The 20,103-nt window shown below is 43.9% G+C and overlaps 1 protein-coding gene across 9 annotated transcripts in view; it reads right to left on the bottom strand.

Moving 5' to 3' along the window:
* Positions 1-20,103, bottom strand: part of NFIA (nuclear factor I A) — a gene marked incomplete at its 3' end in the record, with an annotated part of 250,179 nt that overhangs the window by 83,138 nt on the left and 146,938 nt on the right. For all 9 annotated transcript variants that reach the window (XM_082287369.1, XM_082287371.1, XM_082287370.1 and 6 more), the window contains one exon: positions 6,928-7,002. In XM_082287369.1, coding sequence (XP_082143495.1) covers positions 6,928-7,002 — 75 coding nt within the window. The remainder of the gene's footprint in view (positions 1-6,927; positions 7,003-20,103) is intronic.

Below are 20,103 nucleotides of genomic sequence, written 5' to 3'. Positions count from 1 at the left end.
TATGAAACAATTTTATTCCAAGGAGATAAGGAAGAAAAACTGGTATATGGGCAACGTTTCCCTTCTTTCTTTCCTGTGCTGTGTTTATTGCCCTTTCCCCAAATCCTGGATATTTCTTGAGTTGGCCCTATAGGAAAATGGAATGTGTGTCCACAGCAGGGGTAGGGTAGGAACAAGGTATTGCTAATGCTGTGTAAACTCAGTGCAGAGCAGAGAGGGCTGATCCCTCAGGGGTTGCTGCCTGGGTAGCAAACAAGAAGGATGCTGTGCTGGTCACCAGCCAAACCACCTCACCACACTCAAATGCCAGTTTGAAACCAGAGGGTTAAAGAACAAAACTCACCTTTAACAGACACCAGCAGAGGTTAAAGTGCCTGGCTGGGCTGTGGGGGCCAGTACCTGAACCCTGTGGCAGTCCTTGCACAGGAGCCACCACGCTGACAACCACCAGCTCAAGGTCTCTGGCCCCAGAAGTGCTGTGGCAAAGGTTGCACAGGGCTGAGCTGTTCCAAAATCCCTTCTCCTGCCTTCCTGACAGTGCCTGTCTTCCACCAAAGCCCATTTGTACCTCTGCTTGCAGTTATTGCATTTACTGCCATAAATCACAACAACGTGCTGGAGTTGTGTCTGCCTCACCCCTGCAAGTGTCCAAGGCCAGGCTGGATGGGGGTCTGAGCAACCTAGGATAGTGGAAGGTGTCCCTGCTGGAATGAGATGGTCCCATCCAACCCAAACCAATCTGTGATTCTATGATTCCCAGCAAAGGCAGCATCTCTGCAGAGTAAGCAAAGGGATCCAAGGGGTGCAAACTGTGGCAAAACTCTTTCTAAACTAAAAAACTCTGTCTAAACTAAAGAACTCTGTCTAAAGTAAACCTCCTGATTGCAGCATATGACAATCCACCACACAACTTCCCTACCCTGTTCCTACACCCCAGGAACACGCTCTAGCCCCACACGGAGCAGCGTGGTGGGAGCTGCAGCCTTACAAACTCCAGGCAACAACATCAAAACCACACCATTCCTCCTGGAAGAAATGCTCTGCAGCAGAGTGACCTCCTGGCAGCTCAGGAACATCCTCCAAATGGGAAAGGATGTCAGAAACTGTGGCTGTGAGTCAAAACAAGAAATCTCCACCTTGGTGCTGGCATCAAGATGTCACCTGACCCAGGGCTCTGAGCTGGAAGGAGGTGAGAGGGAAGGATCCCTCTTTCTCCACACTTGGCCTGGAGCCCCCATTTCAGCTGCTGGCATCACAGAAGATTCCCTGTGCAGCTGGGACACACTTGGTGATGCAGGAGGAGCTGGTTTGCCCAAAAGGAGGAGGAAGAGGAAGAGGAGGAAGGTGGGTGCCTCTGCCTGACACTTTTCTACTCCTAGGATGCAGGGCAGTATCACCCTGCTCCCAGCCTGCACCCTCCAGCTCAACGCCTCACCCGAAATGTCAAGAAAAATAATGGAGAAATTAAGAAAAAGCCCTCTGACTTAACCCAATTGCAATATTTATTTTGAAAAAATTACTGAATTACAGAACAGGAAACCCACTAAATAAAACCAGTCAGGCTGGCATTTGTCTCTGTTGGAATAGAACACTTTCTTTAAGCCACGTTAATATTTAGCCTCTCTTTTTTTCCCATTTGTATGTATTTATTTTAACAGAGGGGCTGGGATGTGACCAAGATCATTACACATGTAACACTGCAGTGAAGTGATAATGTGTTTAGGGTTAAATGGGAGAAACATGACATTTGACTAATAAACTTTTTCCTGTGTTGTGACTCCATAAACAAAGGGAAACACACTGTGCTGCTGCTGCTGCTGGGAGGAAAGGGGAGCTGGGTGGTTTTTTTTTTTTTTTGCAAGGCCTTTGTTTCCTCCACACTGTATCATTAGATTCAAAGAGGTTTCGCCGAATACAACAGATATGAAATGTGTGATGTTCATTTTAAAATTACAAATACAGCCTGCTATTGACCATCTAATTATGCTGAGTTCCATTTATAAACATAGCTAACCACTAAGTTTATAGAGACTTTTTGTGCTGCTTTAATAGGATATTGATCGAGAGCAAGGTTTGAGTGGACTGCCATTGAATTGTGTAATGGCATACAAAAGGCAAGGTCACGGCAACTGTTCGCTCTATGCCTGCAGTCTATTTTTTATTATAATCTTTTTTTTCTCCCTCTCATACCCAAGCCCACACAGAGAGTTTTGGATAGCAGTGCTTTGCTAAGGAATATAGAGTATCTTTTTAAACGTTAATTTTCGTGCTGCTGACTTTAACTGCCTTCACTACTGTAGTGCTTAGTACAGCAGAAAACATACGGGCTGCAGTTCAGAGAGAGCGGCTCTGTCACACCCCAGCTCGCACACACGCGCTCTGTGAGGAGGGGAACAGCCTCTCCTGCTCTCCTGGGCTACAAGAAAGCATGCACTGGCCAGCCCAGCCCCTCCACAAGAGCCAAGGTGTCCCACACCTTGCCTTGCACGTGCTGGGATTCACTTTCCCTGCGGTCTGTTTGGGCTGGATGAGAGGCGCGAGGAGGCTGCGTTTCCTCAGTCGCATCCGCGCTCCGTGCCTGGAGGGCTGGCAATCCCTCTCATTCCCAGCCCTTGCCCTCATGGCAAGGACACTTCAGCCCCTGCCTGCATCCCCAAAGCTCCATCCCCAAGCCTGGCACCTGCTCCATCAGTGTGGCAGGATCCTGAGCTTCCCAAAACTTCCTGCCCACAGAAGCACCTGTGGAATTGTTTAAGTGTTTCAGGGATAATTAGCTGGACCATTTCTGTGTGTACACAGGAGCAGTGAGGAAGTTTGTGTGCTTGTGGTGCCACAGGTTCATCAGAAGGATTAGAAGTGCCCCCACTGCTCCTGGCAGCTCCTCCCTGCACGTCGAACCCAACGTGTGGCATTTTCAGGCCAGGGTGCAGTCAGAATTCCCTTGTTTATCAGCACGAAGAATGATGTCATTTTGACAAATAACACGCCACCAAACAAATATGTTTGATTTGGCTCTAGCGAATGTTCATAAATCCTAAATCTTTCTTCACATCCTGGGCAGTGCAGTTTATCTGGCTGCTTGAAGGACCTCCAAGGGAGGAGATCTTCCCAGCAGCTCTCTCTGCACAAGAGCACATGGTGCAGACTCAAAGCCAGGGGGGGAATGCATTCCCCATGCCTTTCTCCCTGCTCCAGCCTGCCGTGACCTCCCAGCCCTTGCCAAGGGAAGGGGACACTTGGCACCACGGCCACCCCTCTGCCAGCACCTTCTGCAGAGGGTCTTCTCCAGTGCCCTGTGATAGCTGCCCACAGCCTGTGGAATATTTTCCTAACAAGGGGAGAAAAGGAGGAGGTTTCACTTGGCCAACAGCTGGCTGTCAGTTCCCAAACCTGTCCATCTCTGATGCTTCTGCCTCTGAGCCTTTTGTTGTCAGCACAGACCTCTCCAGAGAGGGAAGAATGAAGCCTCTGTTATCTGGAAGGGTCTCCCCAGTATCTGGGGTGACAGACAACACTTAGAGAGGAGCTCACACCCTCTGCCTGCTAATAATGGAGGAGAACTGACAGCATGAGCTGCAACACCCACATCAGATGGGTTGGAGAGGAGTCTTTGTTTTCTCAGATGCACATCTATGATCTCTTTTCTCTGTTTTACTAGGCTCTGCAAGACTCAGCAGCTGGGCAGCATTTCGAAAGAAAATCTGCATCTATAGGACTGAAGAAAGCAAGTTTCTGTTACCAACACAGTCTAGACTTGTTCAATAGCTCACAGAAAGTGTGATGATCAGCACTGATAGGCAAGATAGATAACAGTAACAGCTGACCTTTCACTTGATTAATTCATTCCCCAAATTTGCATGACGAAGGCAACTGCCTCTTACTTGAGACTCCTTCTCATGTGGACCTCTGGGAACTTTACTATATAAACCCGGCCCATAATTGCTACCCACAATATTTTGTAAGATTAATTTTAGATAACAGGCCACGCCCAGTTAAAATTTGGGGGAACTCACGTATTTCTATCATTGTATTACCCAAAGCAAGCATTGAAAATAAAGTAACAGTGGGCATAGATAAAGATGACCTTTTTGGAAAGAGGACTGGTCTCAAATCAGGACACAGGAACACGCAGACAACCCAGAGAGGGTTATATTCACTTTAAAAGACCTTGCCTACCAATTTAGGCAAATATGCAGCAATTACCTTGCTGCTCTGTTATGTTAAATAATTCTTTGAATATGAGCATGTGAATTAATACTGAGTTTTCTGGGAATATGCTGCTAGACTTGACACTAAACATATCCTACTGGGTAGCCAGGGCATGTCAGGCTGTGGGCTTCTCAGACCTCATAAAGTAAACAAGGTTAAGGCTGGTCAGTACATGTCTGGGGCATCTCCAAGGAAAATCCAGGGTGCTATCAAAAGCAGCATAGCTAAATCAGTTGCTGGCACTCTTCCCTCTGAGTCAGTTTTGAAGTGATATCCCGATATGCTTTGGGGACACTATTTTTGGTAGAGGTGCTGGCTTGTAGACAGGATATAAAACGGAGGTCTTGACCTCCCAGGATTATTAAAGAGCCCATGAAAAACAGTGCAAACCCCCGTGTCTGGAACAGATAAAAGCTGAATCTTTATATTTTTCCCACCAACACCTTCTTTCTTATTTCTAATAAAGTCCATGCTCTTTCTGCGTGCAGGTGCCCCATCCTTGAAGGTGGTGCACGTCAACTGCAAGCAGAGGGAACATCTCAGACACAGCTCATAATTTGCAAAACATGCTGAGTGCTAGGATTTCTGATACCCAGTGTTTCAGTTTAGTTACAATAAAATATCAGGGAAAATTAATAAGCTTGAAACACGATGCTCATGAGGTCAGTGCCAAGCTCTGGGGGAGGCTGGGAAGGCTCCAGGCAGGAGTGGGGCACTTTCCTAGGAAAAGTGCACACATGGAGCACGGCTGACAGAGTCCAGAGGCAGCTCTGCTGTGCAGGGCTCCTACAGCCAAGATAAGATTGTGGTGAAGTGGGATGCCTTGCAGAGGGGGAGGGTGAATCCTTCGGGCTTCAAAAGCCTCATGCTGTCACACTGAAATGAAGTGACATAACACGGAGACGTTCGGATCCTGGTGACAGCCTGGGTTTGTCCACCCTGGCTGCAGGTACCAGCCAGTCTGTGCTCTCTGCACAGCCAGTTAGATGCCAAAGCCTCTGCTTAAGCACTTCAGCAAGTGAACTGATTTGCAAATGTGCTGAGCACTCAGCAGCTCCTCTTGACTTCTGAGTCCTCTTAACTTTGCCCTTCTCTCAAAATTCCCACCAGTTGTCAGGGAAGGAAGCTCAGGAGAAATGTTTGCTTCAACATTTTTCTCTCTGCCTCTCTCCAGGGCATATAGCTCTCATGTATATCCCACTCATCATGCTCTCCTTGTGCCATCCTATTTTTGAATGTAAAGCCAATTTACTAGCTAGTGTCTTTCCAAAAGAGGAAATAAACCAGGAAAATCCTCTGAGAAACTCTGTGTTCTGACTCAAAACCACAGATTTTCTACTAGGTTTGTCCCAATTAGAGATTCCAGCCCCAGAATGACTTAAATTACATGCCCAGAACCAGTACACAAATAAATATTTCTGCTATCTAAGAGAAGAACCATTTTATCATTTAAAGAGATTGGTTGCACAGCCTAAGGTTTTTAAAGGGGCATGTAGTTGAGGGTTTCACCTGGAGCAGTGCTGACTGGTGACCATCTGATGTTATCCCATAGCTCCCCTCTAGCTGGAGAAAGATCACAGACTGGTTTGGATTGGAAGGGACCTTAAAGATCATCCAGTCCCACCCCCTGCCATGGGCAGGGACACCTTCCACTGTCCCAGGGTGCTCCAAGCCCCGTCCAACCTGGCCTTGGACAATTCCAGGGATGGGGCAGCTGCAGCTGCTCTGTGCCAGGGCCTCACCACCCTCCCAGGGAAGAATTTTTTAGATCCCTAAAGAACTTGTTCCTACAGGCCTGGCTTAGCAGCCCCGTCTCTGCAAGACCCTGTCCATACTCTTCCCTTGGACTATCTGGATTATGTCATAGCAAAATACAATCAATGCACCTTTGATCAATGGAACAGGGTGGTGGCAGGTACTCTTAATTCAGTGTTGTTAGTGAGTATTGACAAGCCTGTAATGATCATGCTGCAGCATGTCACTCATGCTGGGGGCATCAGCACTCTTTAAAGGTCAAAACCCAAACCCTTCTAGAAGACAGAATTCCATACAGTTAATGGAAAACGTGGGCCTGGGGAAGTCAGGATGTGTGAGATTATCAGGGCTGAAGCTGGCACTGTTGTTGGCACTATTAATGACTTCAGCAACTTGCAGGTGCACAAACCCCAAATTCAGAGCATATCGTGAGCTGGAAGGGACCCACATGAATCATCAAAGTCCAGGTCCTGGCCCTGCACTGGGACAGCCCCAAGAATCACACACACAGGCAGGTTCACATGGCATAGATTAACACAATGTGAAAAAACAGCATCAGAAAATTTCCAGGCTTATGTGCACAGATCAGGTAATTTCCAGAGGTCTGGTTATAATACAGCCCTTGGATCCTCCCAGGGATCCATGGGAAGCTGATTTCTGTATGCATTTATCTGCACTCTGCCCATTTTCAGCTGGGTGCCAGACAAGCCTATCAACTTGCACATGCGAGTTTGCAGAATCAAATTATTTATCAGCTTACTTCAAAATTCTGCTTTTTTTATTTTCACCCATTAAAAGAAGTGGCACATAAATGCTGTCTACTGGCAAGAAGTGGGGAGAAGAGAGTCCAATTTTCAAGATGCTGTTTCTGAATTGAGGAAGGAAACAATAAGAATCAAAGGAAAAAAAAAAAAAACCTTGAATTGTAGAAACCACATAAACTGGCCACAAAAGGATACTTACTTTGTGAGACTCTTACTAGCTCAGTCACACTGAAAACACCTGATGTGACAAAACTGTCCTGGAAGCCCAAATGTCCTACAAAACAAACAGTGAGAGAACTGCGATTAGCTTTAAGCATTTAATGACAGTATTCTCAAATACTTTACTTTCATTTAGAGTTAAAATGTGACATCTAATTTCCCACTTAGCAGTAATTATTGTTTATGTAGGTGGGTAACCAGTCATACAGCTATGTAGGCTGCTTTGTGGTTTCTATCTAGAGGTTAGGAAAGCTAACATGACACATCAGCAGGGAGATTTTTACATGTTAAAGCATCTCAACAGGAAATCTGAAACAAAAGAAGACTACTTTAATAAACGGTTACCTTGGATGACCCCTAATGACTTCACAACTGAAATGAAAATACTGTACCTAGGAAACAGACAGGACAGCTAAGTTCCATAATCGTTTTGAACGTTATTCTCTAAAGAAACATCTGATCAGGATTATCTACCCATTCATTCAAACAAAACAAGATTTAAAGATGTATTCTTCATTTTTCTAAGGTTACACTAGGGGGATCTTAAAAGAGCAGATGGTTAAAAAAGATTTAAATTAAGGCCTTTTCAACAACAACAACAAAAATTCTAACATTTAGAACTAGGTTTTGAAAAGAAAAATAAATCTCTGCATAAGAAAAAGTAATAACATTGAACTGTGGACTGTCTGGAGGAACCAGGGCGGACGCATCCACGCTCGCCTCCCTCGTGCGAGGAATGCCTCTACACTCGGTATCAAAATGTGATGGCACTTTACATAACAGTATTTTCCTTCTTCTCTGCAAACATGCCTACCACCAAATGTTCATTTAATTTTCACGGGTATGCTCAGTGACAAAGGAGCGGCCGGGCTGCAGCCCAGCGCGGGCGCGAGGGCCGGGATACGGCAGCTCAGGCGGGACAGAGCCGGGCCTCAATTAGAGGGAGGGCTGCACTCGGCCGGCCAGGCTGACCTCCTGCTTTGGAAATCAGGGTCACAGGAGAAATCGCAGGATAAAGGGATTATTAAAAGAACTGTAAAGTCCTGCTTGGCCACAGGATAAGTGGCATACCTTTTTAGGCTGTCCTACTTAGAGTCACTGATTCCGGCGCACGCACACATTTATTATTGAATGCTTTGCAGGGGCACCATCTGCTCCATCGTTAATTGTTTGTCGGGCTCAGTACGATTTCCCTGCGTTCCATATATTCTCCTGCACCCCACGCTCATCCCAGGAATACCTGTGCACCTTTCTCTAGTGACCAGAGCAATAGGACTGACACCAGCTGCATGTTTGTACTCCTGGCTTTTTTTGGGGTTGTTTAAACAAACCCAGCATACCCCACTGCCATTTCTACCTGTGGAATGGGATGCAAAAGGAATACATCTTCTGTACAGGTCTACAGAGGGTGGAATGTCAGGCAATGTGTCAGGGAAAGGTTTGAGAGAGATCTGGAGGGAGATGAGCTGTTCACCTCCAGCCAAGATCTCATGGAATTCTGCTCCTACACAGAAGAAGTTCCCTCTTTCTCCTAGGAGCCCACAGTGCCAGATGAACGCAGTCTCTAAGCTAACAGACTCGAGACAAGTTTCTGCATCAGGCATGTTTTTATACTCCAGCAATAATGATGAGTTTTCAAACTGTGTATATGTATATCTTTGGGCATCCTTGTGTATGTGTGTATACATATGTATTATGTACACAAACATATAAATATACACAAATCTGTCATGCTCCAGCTGTAGATAAATGTACTATAAAATATTGAAATTGATGCTGAAATTCAACACAAACAAATTCCTCAATCTGCAAACAAGGTTTTTATTTACATCAAGAGAATAAATTTTTCTCTACTTCAAATGAAAAAAAATGTTCTTACAAGCTTTTATTTTTCCTTATTTTCAATTTAGAAATAGCTCCCAGATAGCAGTAAGTGCTTTTGCCTGATCTGCTTTGTACTTTCCCACAATAAAGGTGATGACTACCTCATTCTGCTTTTTAGAAACAGTTGCTGCCCATACACAACGTTTGTTCACCGCCGATTTCCCAAGTATTTTTAATATGAAGATCTACTTTTCATATGCTGCAGCAGACCTGCCTATTGAATTAAATGATCTGTGAATTAAAAATAATTCTCTTAGGTCTTCACTGAAACCACTCATGTGCCTAAAATTAAGCATATGCTTAAGTGCCTTGCTGGATCAGGGCCAGGATGCTTACTACTCCGCAGAGCCCTTCGGAGGGAAGCCAGTCTATGCTATGTAACTTCTCACACTGTGCTCATCATGGCAGTATCTGAGCAACTTCCAGAAGTGCATCCAGCAATGCCACGAACATCTGCCACGTGTTGTTTTTTTCACAGTGCACCACACTGGCTCTGCTCTGGTGTCCACTCCCACCTGCATTTCTCAGGCAGGTTCCCGCTGCACAGAGAGTGAAGGTGAAATTTAAATATGGAAGGAAAAAAAAAACCCTCAAATCATAGCCACGGTAGGATATTTGGCTGATTTTTTCAAGGGAATGTCTAGAGCCCTTTGGAATTATCCAGTGAAAATGTGATTGTCGCAAGGCGAACCACATTACTTTAACCTGTCATACACAGGTAAAACCAGAAATGAAAGTGCCATTTTAAATACATTCTAACTCTCAGGGCATGAGAGAAGATGAGTAAGTTATCTTGGGCATGCTGATTTCAATATTCCTATCTTGGGTGCACCTGAAACGTCCACTTACTCCTGCAGGAGCCTTCCTTATAGGAGTACATGTAATAGTAATCATTAAACAATAGTGTGGTTAGATTATCCTCCTTCAATACTGAAAATAAACATTTCACAAATGAAAGGTGAATTTCACAACTCTCCAATTCGGTATTTACTTATAAACATTAGGAAATTGGGGGCTTGTCTTGCCAATCATTAATAATACCTTCATACCCACAAAAGCCATGCCCTTGGCTTAGAGCTGTATCATGAATATATTTTGATGTACGGTTAGTCTGTGAATTTGCAGTTCAGTAGAACTCCATGAAATTTTAAAGGTTTGCCTGGATGGCTCACACTGCAAAATCCAGGCCTAAGACTCTCATTTTTGCTGAGCTGGGGTAACAGTGAGAGAAGAAAACAAGGGAAATAGTACAAAGAACCTAAGTGTGTAAAAGAAGAATTACTGGGAAACAGCAGCATTGCCAAAAGATGTGAAGTTAACATTATTAACTGGGGTCAAAAGGCAAAAACTTATCAATTTGGCTGATCCACTTAATTTTGAATGAGAAGGAAAATAGTTATAGTCAAGCAATTACATATGCAGATGTTAGCATTAACGAGCTCCTGTACTGAAAAGATGATTAAACATTCTGAAAGCTCCCAAGATTTACTTTTCATGGGGCACTTTACTGAAATAGTTGAGCTGTGATAATTTTCCTCAATATCCAAAAGACAGGACATTGAAACTGCTGTGTATGACAGGTTATGTCTGCAGCTTTGTGCAACAGTCACAGTTTGGTAGCAAAGCAGCTGCTCAAAATGAACCTTGCAGGGTTCATTCACTCAAATTTTGGGTACAAATTAAGACACGTGGCTGGCCAAGGCAGGCCCTGACTCAGCAAAGCTGTTGGAGCACGTGCTTCATTTCCATCACATGCCTGACTAAAGCACGTCCTCACTGCCCTGCCAAACAAAGATGGGCTGACAACCTTAAGGAGGAATTAAAATAAAAAGTTGATTCATTCCTTCAGTCGAGTCTAGGGGCAGGTAGCGCTTAGCTCATCACCTAAGATCTCACTTTGGCCCACAGAGATGATCATCTTTCCCCTAAGGGGGGAAAAACCCCAGGATAGTAAGACCAAATTGAATAAAGCAGATCAGGGTGGTAACTAATAAATCATTGTGCACAACAGCAGAGTGTTATTGTACCAGGTACCCATGGAAAACATCTTCCCATAACTTGATGGCTGCTTCAACTGGGGAGAAAATTCGCAATGCCATTTACATATTCTTCTTTTGGATCCCAGCAAAGAAGCCAGAAGAAAAGGCTTCAATTGCTGAAGCCTAATTCTGATCTCTCTCAAAGAAGTTTTAAACAAATCTTTCTACACTGATCAAATAGAGTTTCACCTCATTTTCTCCTAATTTACACTGGCAGAGGAGAAATCAGGATTAGGACTTGTTGTCTAGTGCTATTTGTTTTGAATTATTAAGCAAACATTCCTATTTCAATGAGTAAACGTGTACAAAGGCAACTAACCTTCGTCCTAAAATCGAGTTTACAGGGAGAGTATTGTCTGCTTTCCCAATTAATGCAGTAAAAAGGAGTCTCAGACGTTGAGCTACCAATCAAGAGCTTGTGTTGTAGCTTGAGAAAATCATGACTGATGCAATTACTTTTATGTAGAAAGTCTGAATATAGTCTATAGGTTAAAGTTCATCGGGTTATTGTTCCTTAATTGAATATCTGAAGATGTTTTCAAGGTGCTCAAGGTATTACTGTTATTTAATTAGCAGGCTTCCTCGTGCAATCCAACAGTATTATTTTTGCTATAAAATAGTTAAATTGCACCACAAATATACAAGGTATTTTCTAGACAGAGATACAGCTGGTTTCCTGAAAGCTAATAAATAAAACCAGGAGAGAGTAACTCCTTTGAAGATGGAAAAATCCAAATCCAGTTATTTTTCTTCCACTACAATCTGTGTGACAATGTATTAAGCTTCAGAGAACAGCTTTTTGGTAGACTTTGATTACTTTTCAGTGTTTCAAAATTACACAAGTCCCCCAAACTAGCACTGAACCCATTTCTAAAGCTTTTTTTCATGTTTAGCATCTCACTATACATAGCCATCTTAAAACCTTAAAATAGTAATAATCAATTAGGGTCTCAAGCCTATTATCTTAACCAAATGCCTGATTAAAAGAAAAGCCCTCTCTGCTCGAAGTGCAACTTGATTCCTTTTGGTTTTATCCTCTATCTAGATAATCCCATGTTTCACAAACAATGTGGAGCAATAATGTTGATGAGAAAATTAATGTCTGTATCACACAGCACATGCAGGCCTGGAGAGAGGGGATGTTATCAGAGGGAACCCGGCTCACCCTGAGGACTCCCAAAAGATTAGCTGAGGAGGATGGGGGTGAGGGAGTTACTCCTAATCTGCATTCACCAGCAAAAAAGAAAGGACTGAACATGCGTGCTTCAGTCAAGACCTTCATAACATTTACACTCTGCTTAATTGGAAGGTGAGTTTATCAAGGCTGGGCTGACCCAGCTGAGGCAGCCCCACCACTGCTGAGAAATAGCTCAGCTCTATCCCACGCTGGAAATACAAAGCAAGATCCAGGGGGCTAAGCCGAGTATCTAAAAAAACTAACTCCATTTCTAAAAAAAAATGGAGATTGAAGAGACCACCTATGCCAGCCACAGTACTCTGTCTAAGGGAATGTCTGTGCCAGTCCGATGGCAGACAGCACCAGGCTGGGATACTGCATGTTGCAACAATGAAATCTGCATTTACCAGCAGCCCCCAAATACTGATCACCGGAGCTGCCATGGTGGCCTTATTTTAACTGCTTTGTACAAAATGCACTCGTCAAATTTGTAAATGATAAACCTTTAATGGTAAATTAGACCGCATTTTTAATTCATGGACGTTTTATAGAAGAGTTAAGTGAAACATTATACATTGAAGGTGATAGAGAAACATCTCTCGTTCCCTGACAAATGCTCCCACTCCTATCTTGGCTTGTTATTTCCAATTTAATTTTAATACCACAGCAACAGCTCACCTTGGACAAATTGCACATTTTCTTATGGAACGACTGCGGGGCCACATGCCACAGACGCTGTTATTTCCCCTGGCTCGCTACCTGCCTTTGGCCAAGGTTTTAAGAAGCACCAGAACTTTCTTTGTGGCCCATAGCAGGATGGATTAGACCGTCCAGGGCATGTCGTGTTAGTACAATAGAGGAACACTTTTAAGACTTTAAAGTCATGTAATACAATTCTAGGCTGGATCTTTCTTGTTAAAAAAAGTAGAATGGGAGTGATTGAAAGAGAAAAGGGCCAATATTTGACAACAGAAATCAGCATAACCTCCTAACAGCGGCAGTCATGGATGACTGCCCTTTGACCCGAGGAGATTATGTGGGATTTCAATGACAACAGCTGGAAGTGAGCATGTGAGAATAGAGAACACAGATCTGAGGCCTCCTACAAAAGACTGCACAATCCCTGCCCAGATCTGAGTGTTGATTAGAAATTGTTTCCTGGTCCTGGCTTAATAGACTGTGATAATGAAAGTTTTGTTAACCCTTCACAATATGCAAAACCACTGGTAAATGATTTGCCTTTTTGGGTTTTAGCTAAAAAGTCTGTAACCAGCAGACAGTGAAATCGTCTGTCTAAAACTACTTGTTTTTGTGGGTGCCCAGAGCCCAAGTTCAGCTCCTTTTCCATATGGTTTGTGGCCGCTGGGAATCAACGTCTGCTGGGGGTGGCTTGGAGGAAGGATTCTCACCCTTCCCTAAGGAACCCACCTGACCAGGAGTCCTCCAGAGGTGAATCAGAACACAAATACATGTGTAACCTCTCCCTGCATGTTACCATTCCTACTCACGGCACTTCAGAATCTCTAATGAGAACAATGCCTAATTATTCTTTTAATATTTGTCATATTGAGCTTCAGTCTGGGTTGTGAATTAATAAATGTGGACCAGAGCAAATGTGGCATCAGGTGTGTCACCAACAGCCTGATCCTGCACGGATCCACTGCAGCCTCAGCTCTTAGGAGATTCAACTCATTTTATATTTAAGTGCAGAGATAGTGGAATTAATGGAAACTTATTACCGTTAATGAACCGATTACAGATTGCAATCAATCACGTCAGGTTTTGTCCAAGTCATGGCACACGGATAGTTCCTTTCTCTTGAAGACAAAGGTCTTCTTGAAACATTGAAAGCATTTCAATTCACGTTAAAGCCCTTGTGTAATGGAAACCATTCCAAGATCTAAGATGTCTGGTGTGGTTTTTCATTTCTGATGAGTCCTAACATCTCTGGGTACTTTTCAGTACTCGTGTGTGTGAGAAATCAGTTAAATACAGTTTTCTGATAAAATGATAAAAATTTAGAATCTCCCTGTCTACCATAAACCCAATTGGATGAAAAAACCTGCATTAATACTGATAGGGGCCTATAGCTTGAAAAACAACAGATGTCTTAAATTAGCATATTTCTGTTTCAGGTCCTCAATCCAAAAATCAAATATTAAAGAAAAGAAGAAAAAAATCATGGTAAATGGTCATACTCATTTGGCAGCTTATAAAATAATGTGCCTCCTCAAAAGCGTTTCAAAGTAAATGAGACGAAATCTACCTTGGGATAATAATTCTGGAATATTTATAGCATCCAACAATAAAAAGAGTAATAAAAAGAACAGCCTGCCTCCCTGAAAATAATAATATGAAGGAGTTATTTATCTTCGTATTTTCATATCAACCCTGGTTACAAGAGCAATGACAGCTGCGATTTCCAAGGTCTGTGGTGATATTGCCAGTGACTCAGTGTCCAAATGGAGCTTCCAGGGAAAGCTGGCAGCATGTGTTGCTGCAGGGTGCTCCCTGGGCACCCATCAACAGGCTCACACCCACCCCATGGCAAATATGGGCACTGGAGGGGAAGACCCAGAAGGGGATACTGCCATCCCTGCCCATCTACCCCTCAAAGGCCTCTGTAAAACAACGTCCCAATCATGAGTGTGGCATTGCACTAACCTCAGGATCCCCCAGACAGCTGCAAAACCTCCTAAAGAGAATAATGTAAGGATCACAGTTCTATCCATTGGCTAGTTTTTGATGTCAGCATCTTATTTCTGGTGGAACCTGAGAACAAGGGCTTGTACAACTCGTTTGTCTGCGGCCAATTGCTCATGCTCCATCAGCTGCCCTTGCTCCTCTCTCCATCATCTGTCCTTGCTTCTCTCACTCCTCACCAAGTATAAATTGGTATTTTGCCTCCTGAATCCATCCACTGGTTTCTAGGAAGCTGCTGGCAGGAGGAAGGAGCCGATGGCAGGGCTGTGTGCCGTAGCCGAGTTCCGGTCCGCATGCCGCCAGAGCGTGCCTTGGAACATGCAGAGTCTACTTGGGTTTACACTGCTCCAAATTAGAATTTAGCTACAGTATTAATGCCATAAATATTATTGTTCATGCTGTGTGAAGAACATCAGTGTGAAAATAAATGTAAGGATATTTAAAAACTGGTGTGGAATACTTAGGTATTCAGACTAATCACGGGCTGAAATAAGCACATTTGTTTCAAATCCTGTTTATAGCACTGCAGCCCCTCCCTCCTTTAAATCTTCCTCTTAACCATAGTGATGTTTATTGAATACCTGTCATTTCTCCAGCAGCATGTGCCAACAGCGGCTCACCAGTGCCAGGCTGCATGAAAACCCTTCTGTCTCCTATTCTCCAAGGGGCTCCCTTAGATCAACCACTACCATACCCAATACACTGAAACCCATAAATTTGCAGATACTGTAGTCAAAATTCTTAACAGGAAAGTGCACCCATTTTGCCCAGTGTAGCATACTGAAATATCACATGGTGAGAAGCATTTCTCACCATGTGTAAACTGTCAATTTGATTTGAAATTAAAATTTTTGATTAACATGAGCATTTCTGAGCCTCCCGCTGGCAGCAGCCCTATTGCTGAAAAGTGACATGATTTGTGACACACATGCTGTACAGAAGCCCCATGCCAGCAATTGTTAAAACCATTTTCATTCTACTTTAATATGGTATGACACTCAGGAAAATAATTTTAATATCTAGGAGAAAGAGGGTAAAGGCTTAAGGACTGAAGTCCTTTATGGGTGTAAAGCGGGATTAGAGCAGCACGGAAAATCAGCATGGAGGTCTCCCCATCTCACAAGTCATGTCTCTTTTCAGCAATAGGAACCATCTGCAGGAGGCTAAGAAAGGTCCATGCCGAAGCACAAAGCCTTCTTTTAAATCCAGTTGATATTTCAAACACAGCATGAGGTACTTTCCACCTATGAATGCCGAGATGCTCATGCATGGGGAAATGCTTGCAACTCCAATAATTAAACCCTCTCGGATGGGAGGTAGGATTTTCTGGTTTCCACAGCAGTCTGTTATTTTTCCATGTTTATCATTTCCCTGGAGATATCAGTGGTCACCGGAGATACTAACATTTATACGGCGAATTACTTACGAAAGAGGAAAGTTTTGTGACTATTGGGACTTTTAAGGCCGGGAATCTACCTCTTTGTCAGGGTGGTGGTAAGATTTTTGCTAGTTTAAACAGCTACTAAGTGAACACAAGAAGCAGGACAGATTTTAAGGCTCTGATGTACGCAGGCAGGAGACAAAAGTTCAGAGGGGATTTTTATAAACGTAAGCCTGTGTCACTGCTGCAAGCTGCTGACTCAACTGTGTCACCTGCGTGTTTCTCAGAGAAATGGATCATTTCTTTTCCAGTAACATCATGTTCTGAGGAAGTTTATCATGAAACAAGTATCACGAACAGTCATTCTGAGCAGCAGAACAGCTTTGATATGTGTCGACACGCATCTGACTTTTCTTTGAGCTCCTAGCACTATTCATCACATTAAACACTCCGCTCTGCTGGACTCTCTGTTCCTAGTAAACACAGAGCGATTTCTAATTGCCATAACACAGCAAGTTAAAAAAAATATAGTATTTCAAAAGTAATTTTAGATGGTGAAATGAAATACCAGGATGATTCAGATGCCCTGGAAGCATTCAGGCCTGAACATAAAGCCATGGGCTCATTTATGTTGATAACAGAGCTCAAGAATTCGATCTGCATGAAAAACACGATCCTTAATAAAGCTGTGATACACAGTTACTAGAAGCATGCAGATTCTTTCAAAAAGTCTGAAGTTTAAATAAGCATTGTGTGTGAATATCTCATTTTAATTAATATATTGCCAAGAAATTATACAACTGCACTCAGCGATGCTGTAATTATTTTAGGATCTATAAAACCCTCCCTCAGCACCCTCCAAGGTTACCCTTCAGACATGCTTGGGGCTGGACTGAGGGAGTCTGAAGTCCTGTGGACACAGATTTAGGGGGCTATAAAAAGAGTATCAGGCATTTTTTAATGTGCATGTTAGTTTATAGTTATAGGAATAATCCATGTGTCCAGATAATATGGCAGGATTCTCTAGGAAAGCCCAGAGTCCCGAAGGAGCTGGTGGGGACAGGGTCAGGTGAGGGAAGCTTCCCTGCCCCACTTTGCGGGGTGATAAGGACACAAACCCCGGTGACTTCATCAGGTGGTTCCTCTCATCCTCCCTTCCTGGCACTCCCCTCTCTTCACACCACAGCACTTCTAAAAGGCTGTGGCAGGACACCACGATAATGGAAGCTGTAGAAATACCTGCTCAAGATTAGACTGTACAAATGTGATGCCAAAGTAAGAAAGCTGGGCATGGAAGCTGAGTCACGAGGATCAGCCAGCTCCACCTTTCCCCATGACTTTCCCTTCAGAGCTACTTCTTACACCTTCTCAGCTGACACTACTGGTGAGCAAACTGTAATTCACAGTAAACTCCATGGATATTGTGTATTTACCTGTTGTCCTTTCAATTGAGTTCTTGGAGTTTTCTCTCCAGGAGTCTCTTACTCCTCTGTTCTTTGCACAGAACTAACTCTGATAGCTTTTAGTCCCAAATAGGCTGACTTCTGGTTACACATTAGTTATTTTAACACACTTTACATGTTAGTTATTCTTGTGGCTGGGGAGGAAAGAGATTTGTCACTAGTCATGTCATGTCATGCACTCGTCTGCCTCTGACTGACTCCACTGGCAGAGTGAAGGTGCATGGGCAAAGTACTGCACACCCCTGGAAGCAACATAACCCCGTCCCTGGGTGACCCAGGCTCATACCCCAGGCTCTGCCAGGTCTCTGCCTCCCCCAAGCACTGAGGAGGAAGCCCCACAGACTGACTGACTGACTTCCCAAGCTCTGCTGCACTCAGGGTTAAGCAGGCAACTACGCTTTCAGACAGTGGTGGAGAACACCCAGTGTATTAGTGGGCAAGTCCCCAGCCAAGTCCCAAACTAGCAACATAAATCTAGTGGGAAGAGACTGCTGGATGTGGAAACCAGCAGCAGAGGTCTGCACGATGACTGAGACTCTCTTTCCGTTTCATTCTAAGTTTATGTTTTGTAGGGCAGGATGCCCTGTCTACATTCCTTTACGGACTAAGAATGGACATTTATTAACAAGTACTTGGGCGGACAGCCCAAAACTCCAGACTCCTGGCCTGGGACTGCAGGCCAGAGAGGGCCAATGACCCCTGTTTGTGTTTACTGTACTTCTACAGACACATGGTGGTGTGATAGAGGCATTCACTTTCTCAGGTTCAGGCCAAGGTCAGGCCAGAACATGGACCAAGTTTATTTTTCTCGTGTAATCTGCTCAAGCTGTAGCCCAAAGGGGGCCTCGGAGTTCACTCATTGTGAGGGATTCAACATCAACACAGTAAACAGAGGAGGCAGAGAGGGACCTTGTTCATCCTTAACTGATTTGAAGTGCTTATCCCGTGTGTGGCAGATTGGGTGGTTCCAGGGGAGGTGCTCAGGGAATTGGGACGATGTTGGTGGGATGTCTCATCCCAGGAGGGTGCCTGCAGCAACTCGGACATGCTCTTGGGGTACCAGTGAGGACCTGAGATGAATCTGTTGCTGGAAGCTGGGCTGGGAAGCTAAGCCTTTTCACTCCCTTCCTGTGGCAGAAGATTTGCCTCTCTAGAGCCTCTAACCCATCCCAGCAGTCAGTGTGCATGGCACAGTGCAATACCCAGGGATGCAGAAACATGGCACTGGGATGGACTGCCCTATCCTCATGTATTTAAGACAATCTGAAGATACCACAGCAGCCAGGACTTCATATTTTGGGCCATGGCTAGCAGTCTGGCCTGGGACAGTTTGTATTCTGACTGACTTTCAAGTTGGCAGGGAAAAATGAAAAAGGAAAAGGAATTCCACTGACAGGGAGCTCTACATTAAAGTAAAGCAACTCAGGTAAAAACAAAGCCCATCTATTATGGTTTATGATGCATAATCATTCATTTCTTCTCTGTTCCTCCTTTGCTTGCATTACTGAAATGCAGAAATAAAGGGAAAAATAATGATGGATGGATTTTGGAAAAGTTAGAGTTCAACTCAGGATGGATGTGATCCCAAACATTTCAGATTCTTATCTCATTGTAATTGGAATAGCTGAACCTCTCTTGTCTGCAAAATTAGGCAAGGCATCCTGTGAGAATGGGCTCATTTTCACAGAAGTTTAGTCCCCAGACACATGAAAGAATGAAAACAAGAACTGGAACAGAACATTTTAACTTTCGAATAACGGCCTCATTTGGGCAGTTTAGAACAAAACTTCACTGGAAGAGCTGAGGAGGAAATTCTCGCTGCCAGTGTGCCCATCCCTAGACACATTCCTCCACCGAGCACACAAATACTTATCAAAAATGATAATTTATCTAAGAAACTCTCATTCTGTAGCATTCAAAAGAAAAACAGAAAGGGAAAAAGTACACGTGGGCAGTAGATACACTGTCCACTCTTCTAATGATGAAGAAATCATTCAGCCAAATCCACATGCCCTGCTAGATCCACCTTTGCTCTTGAGCAACTCTGTCTCAACTCTGTCTATTCTGGCTTGTCAGGATGAGTGGGAGAGGGATGGGTGACTTCCTCCAGCATCAGAATCTCAGGGCTGGAGCAATTGCAGTGTTAGACTGAAACATCTTGGTTTTAAAGCTCCCTGAGGTTCAACAGAGAGAGAGATTCATCCTCAAAAGACCTGGTATCTCCACTGATTACAGAGGGACAGTGAGGATTTTAGGTTCATCACTGGTGTCTTGTTTTAATGCCTAATGTTAGATGGGGTGAAATCCAAGTCTTAGTCCACGTATCACATCAGCATAAATCTGGAAGAAAATTTGCTTTCCTCCCCATTCCTTGCCCCAAGCAATCTCTCTTGACATTCTCCATCCTTACAGTTTTATCTGGCTACTTTTTGTTTGTTTGTTTTTTTGAGTTCAGAAGCCTGTCAAATCCAAGAGCTGCTGAGTTATCCTTGTGTTCCTGCCCTTCATC

This window comes from Coloeus monedula (genome assembly GCF_965178545.1).
Source record: "Coloeus monedula genome assembly, chromosome: 9".
Taxonomy (NCBI): Eukaryota; Metazoa; Chordata; class Aves; order Passeriformes; family Corvidae; genus Coloeus; species Coloeus monedula.
This window is presented reverse-complemented; position numbering and strand designations above follow the sequence as displayed.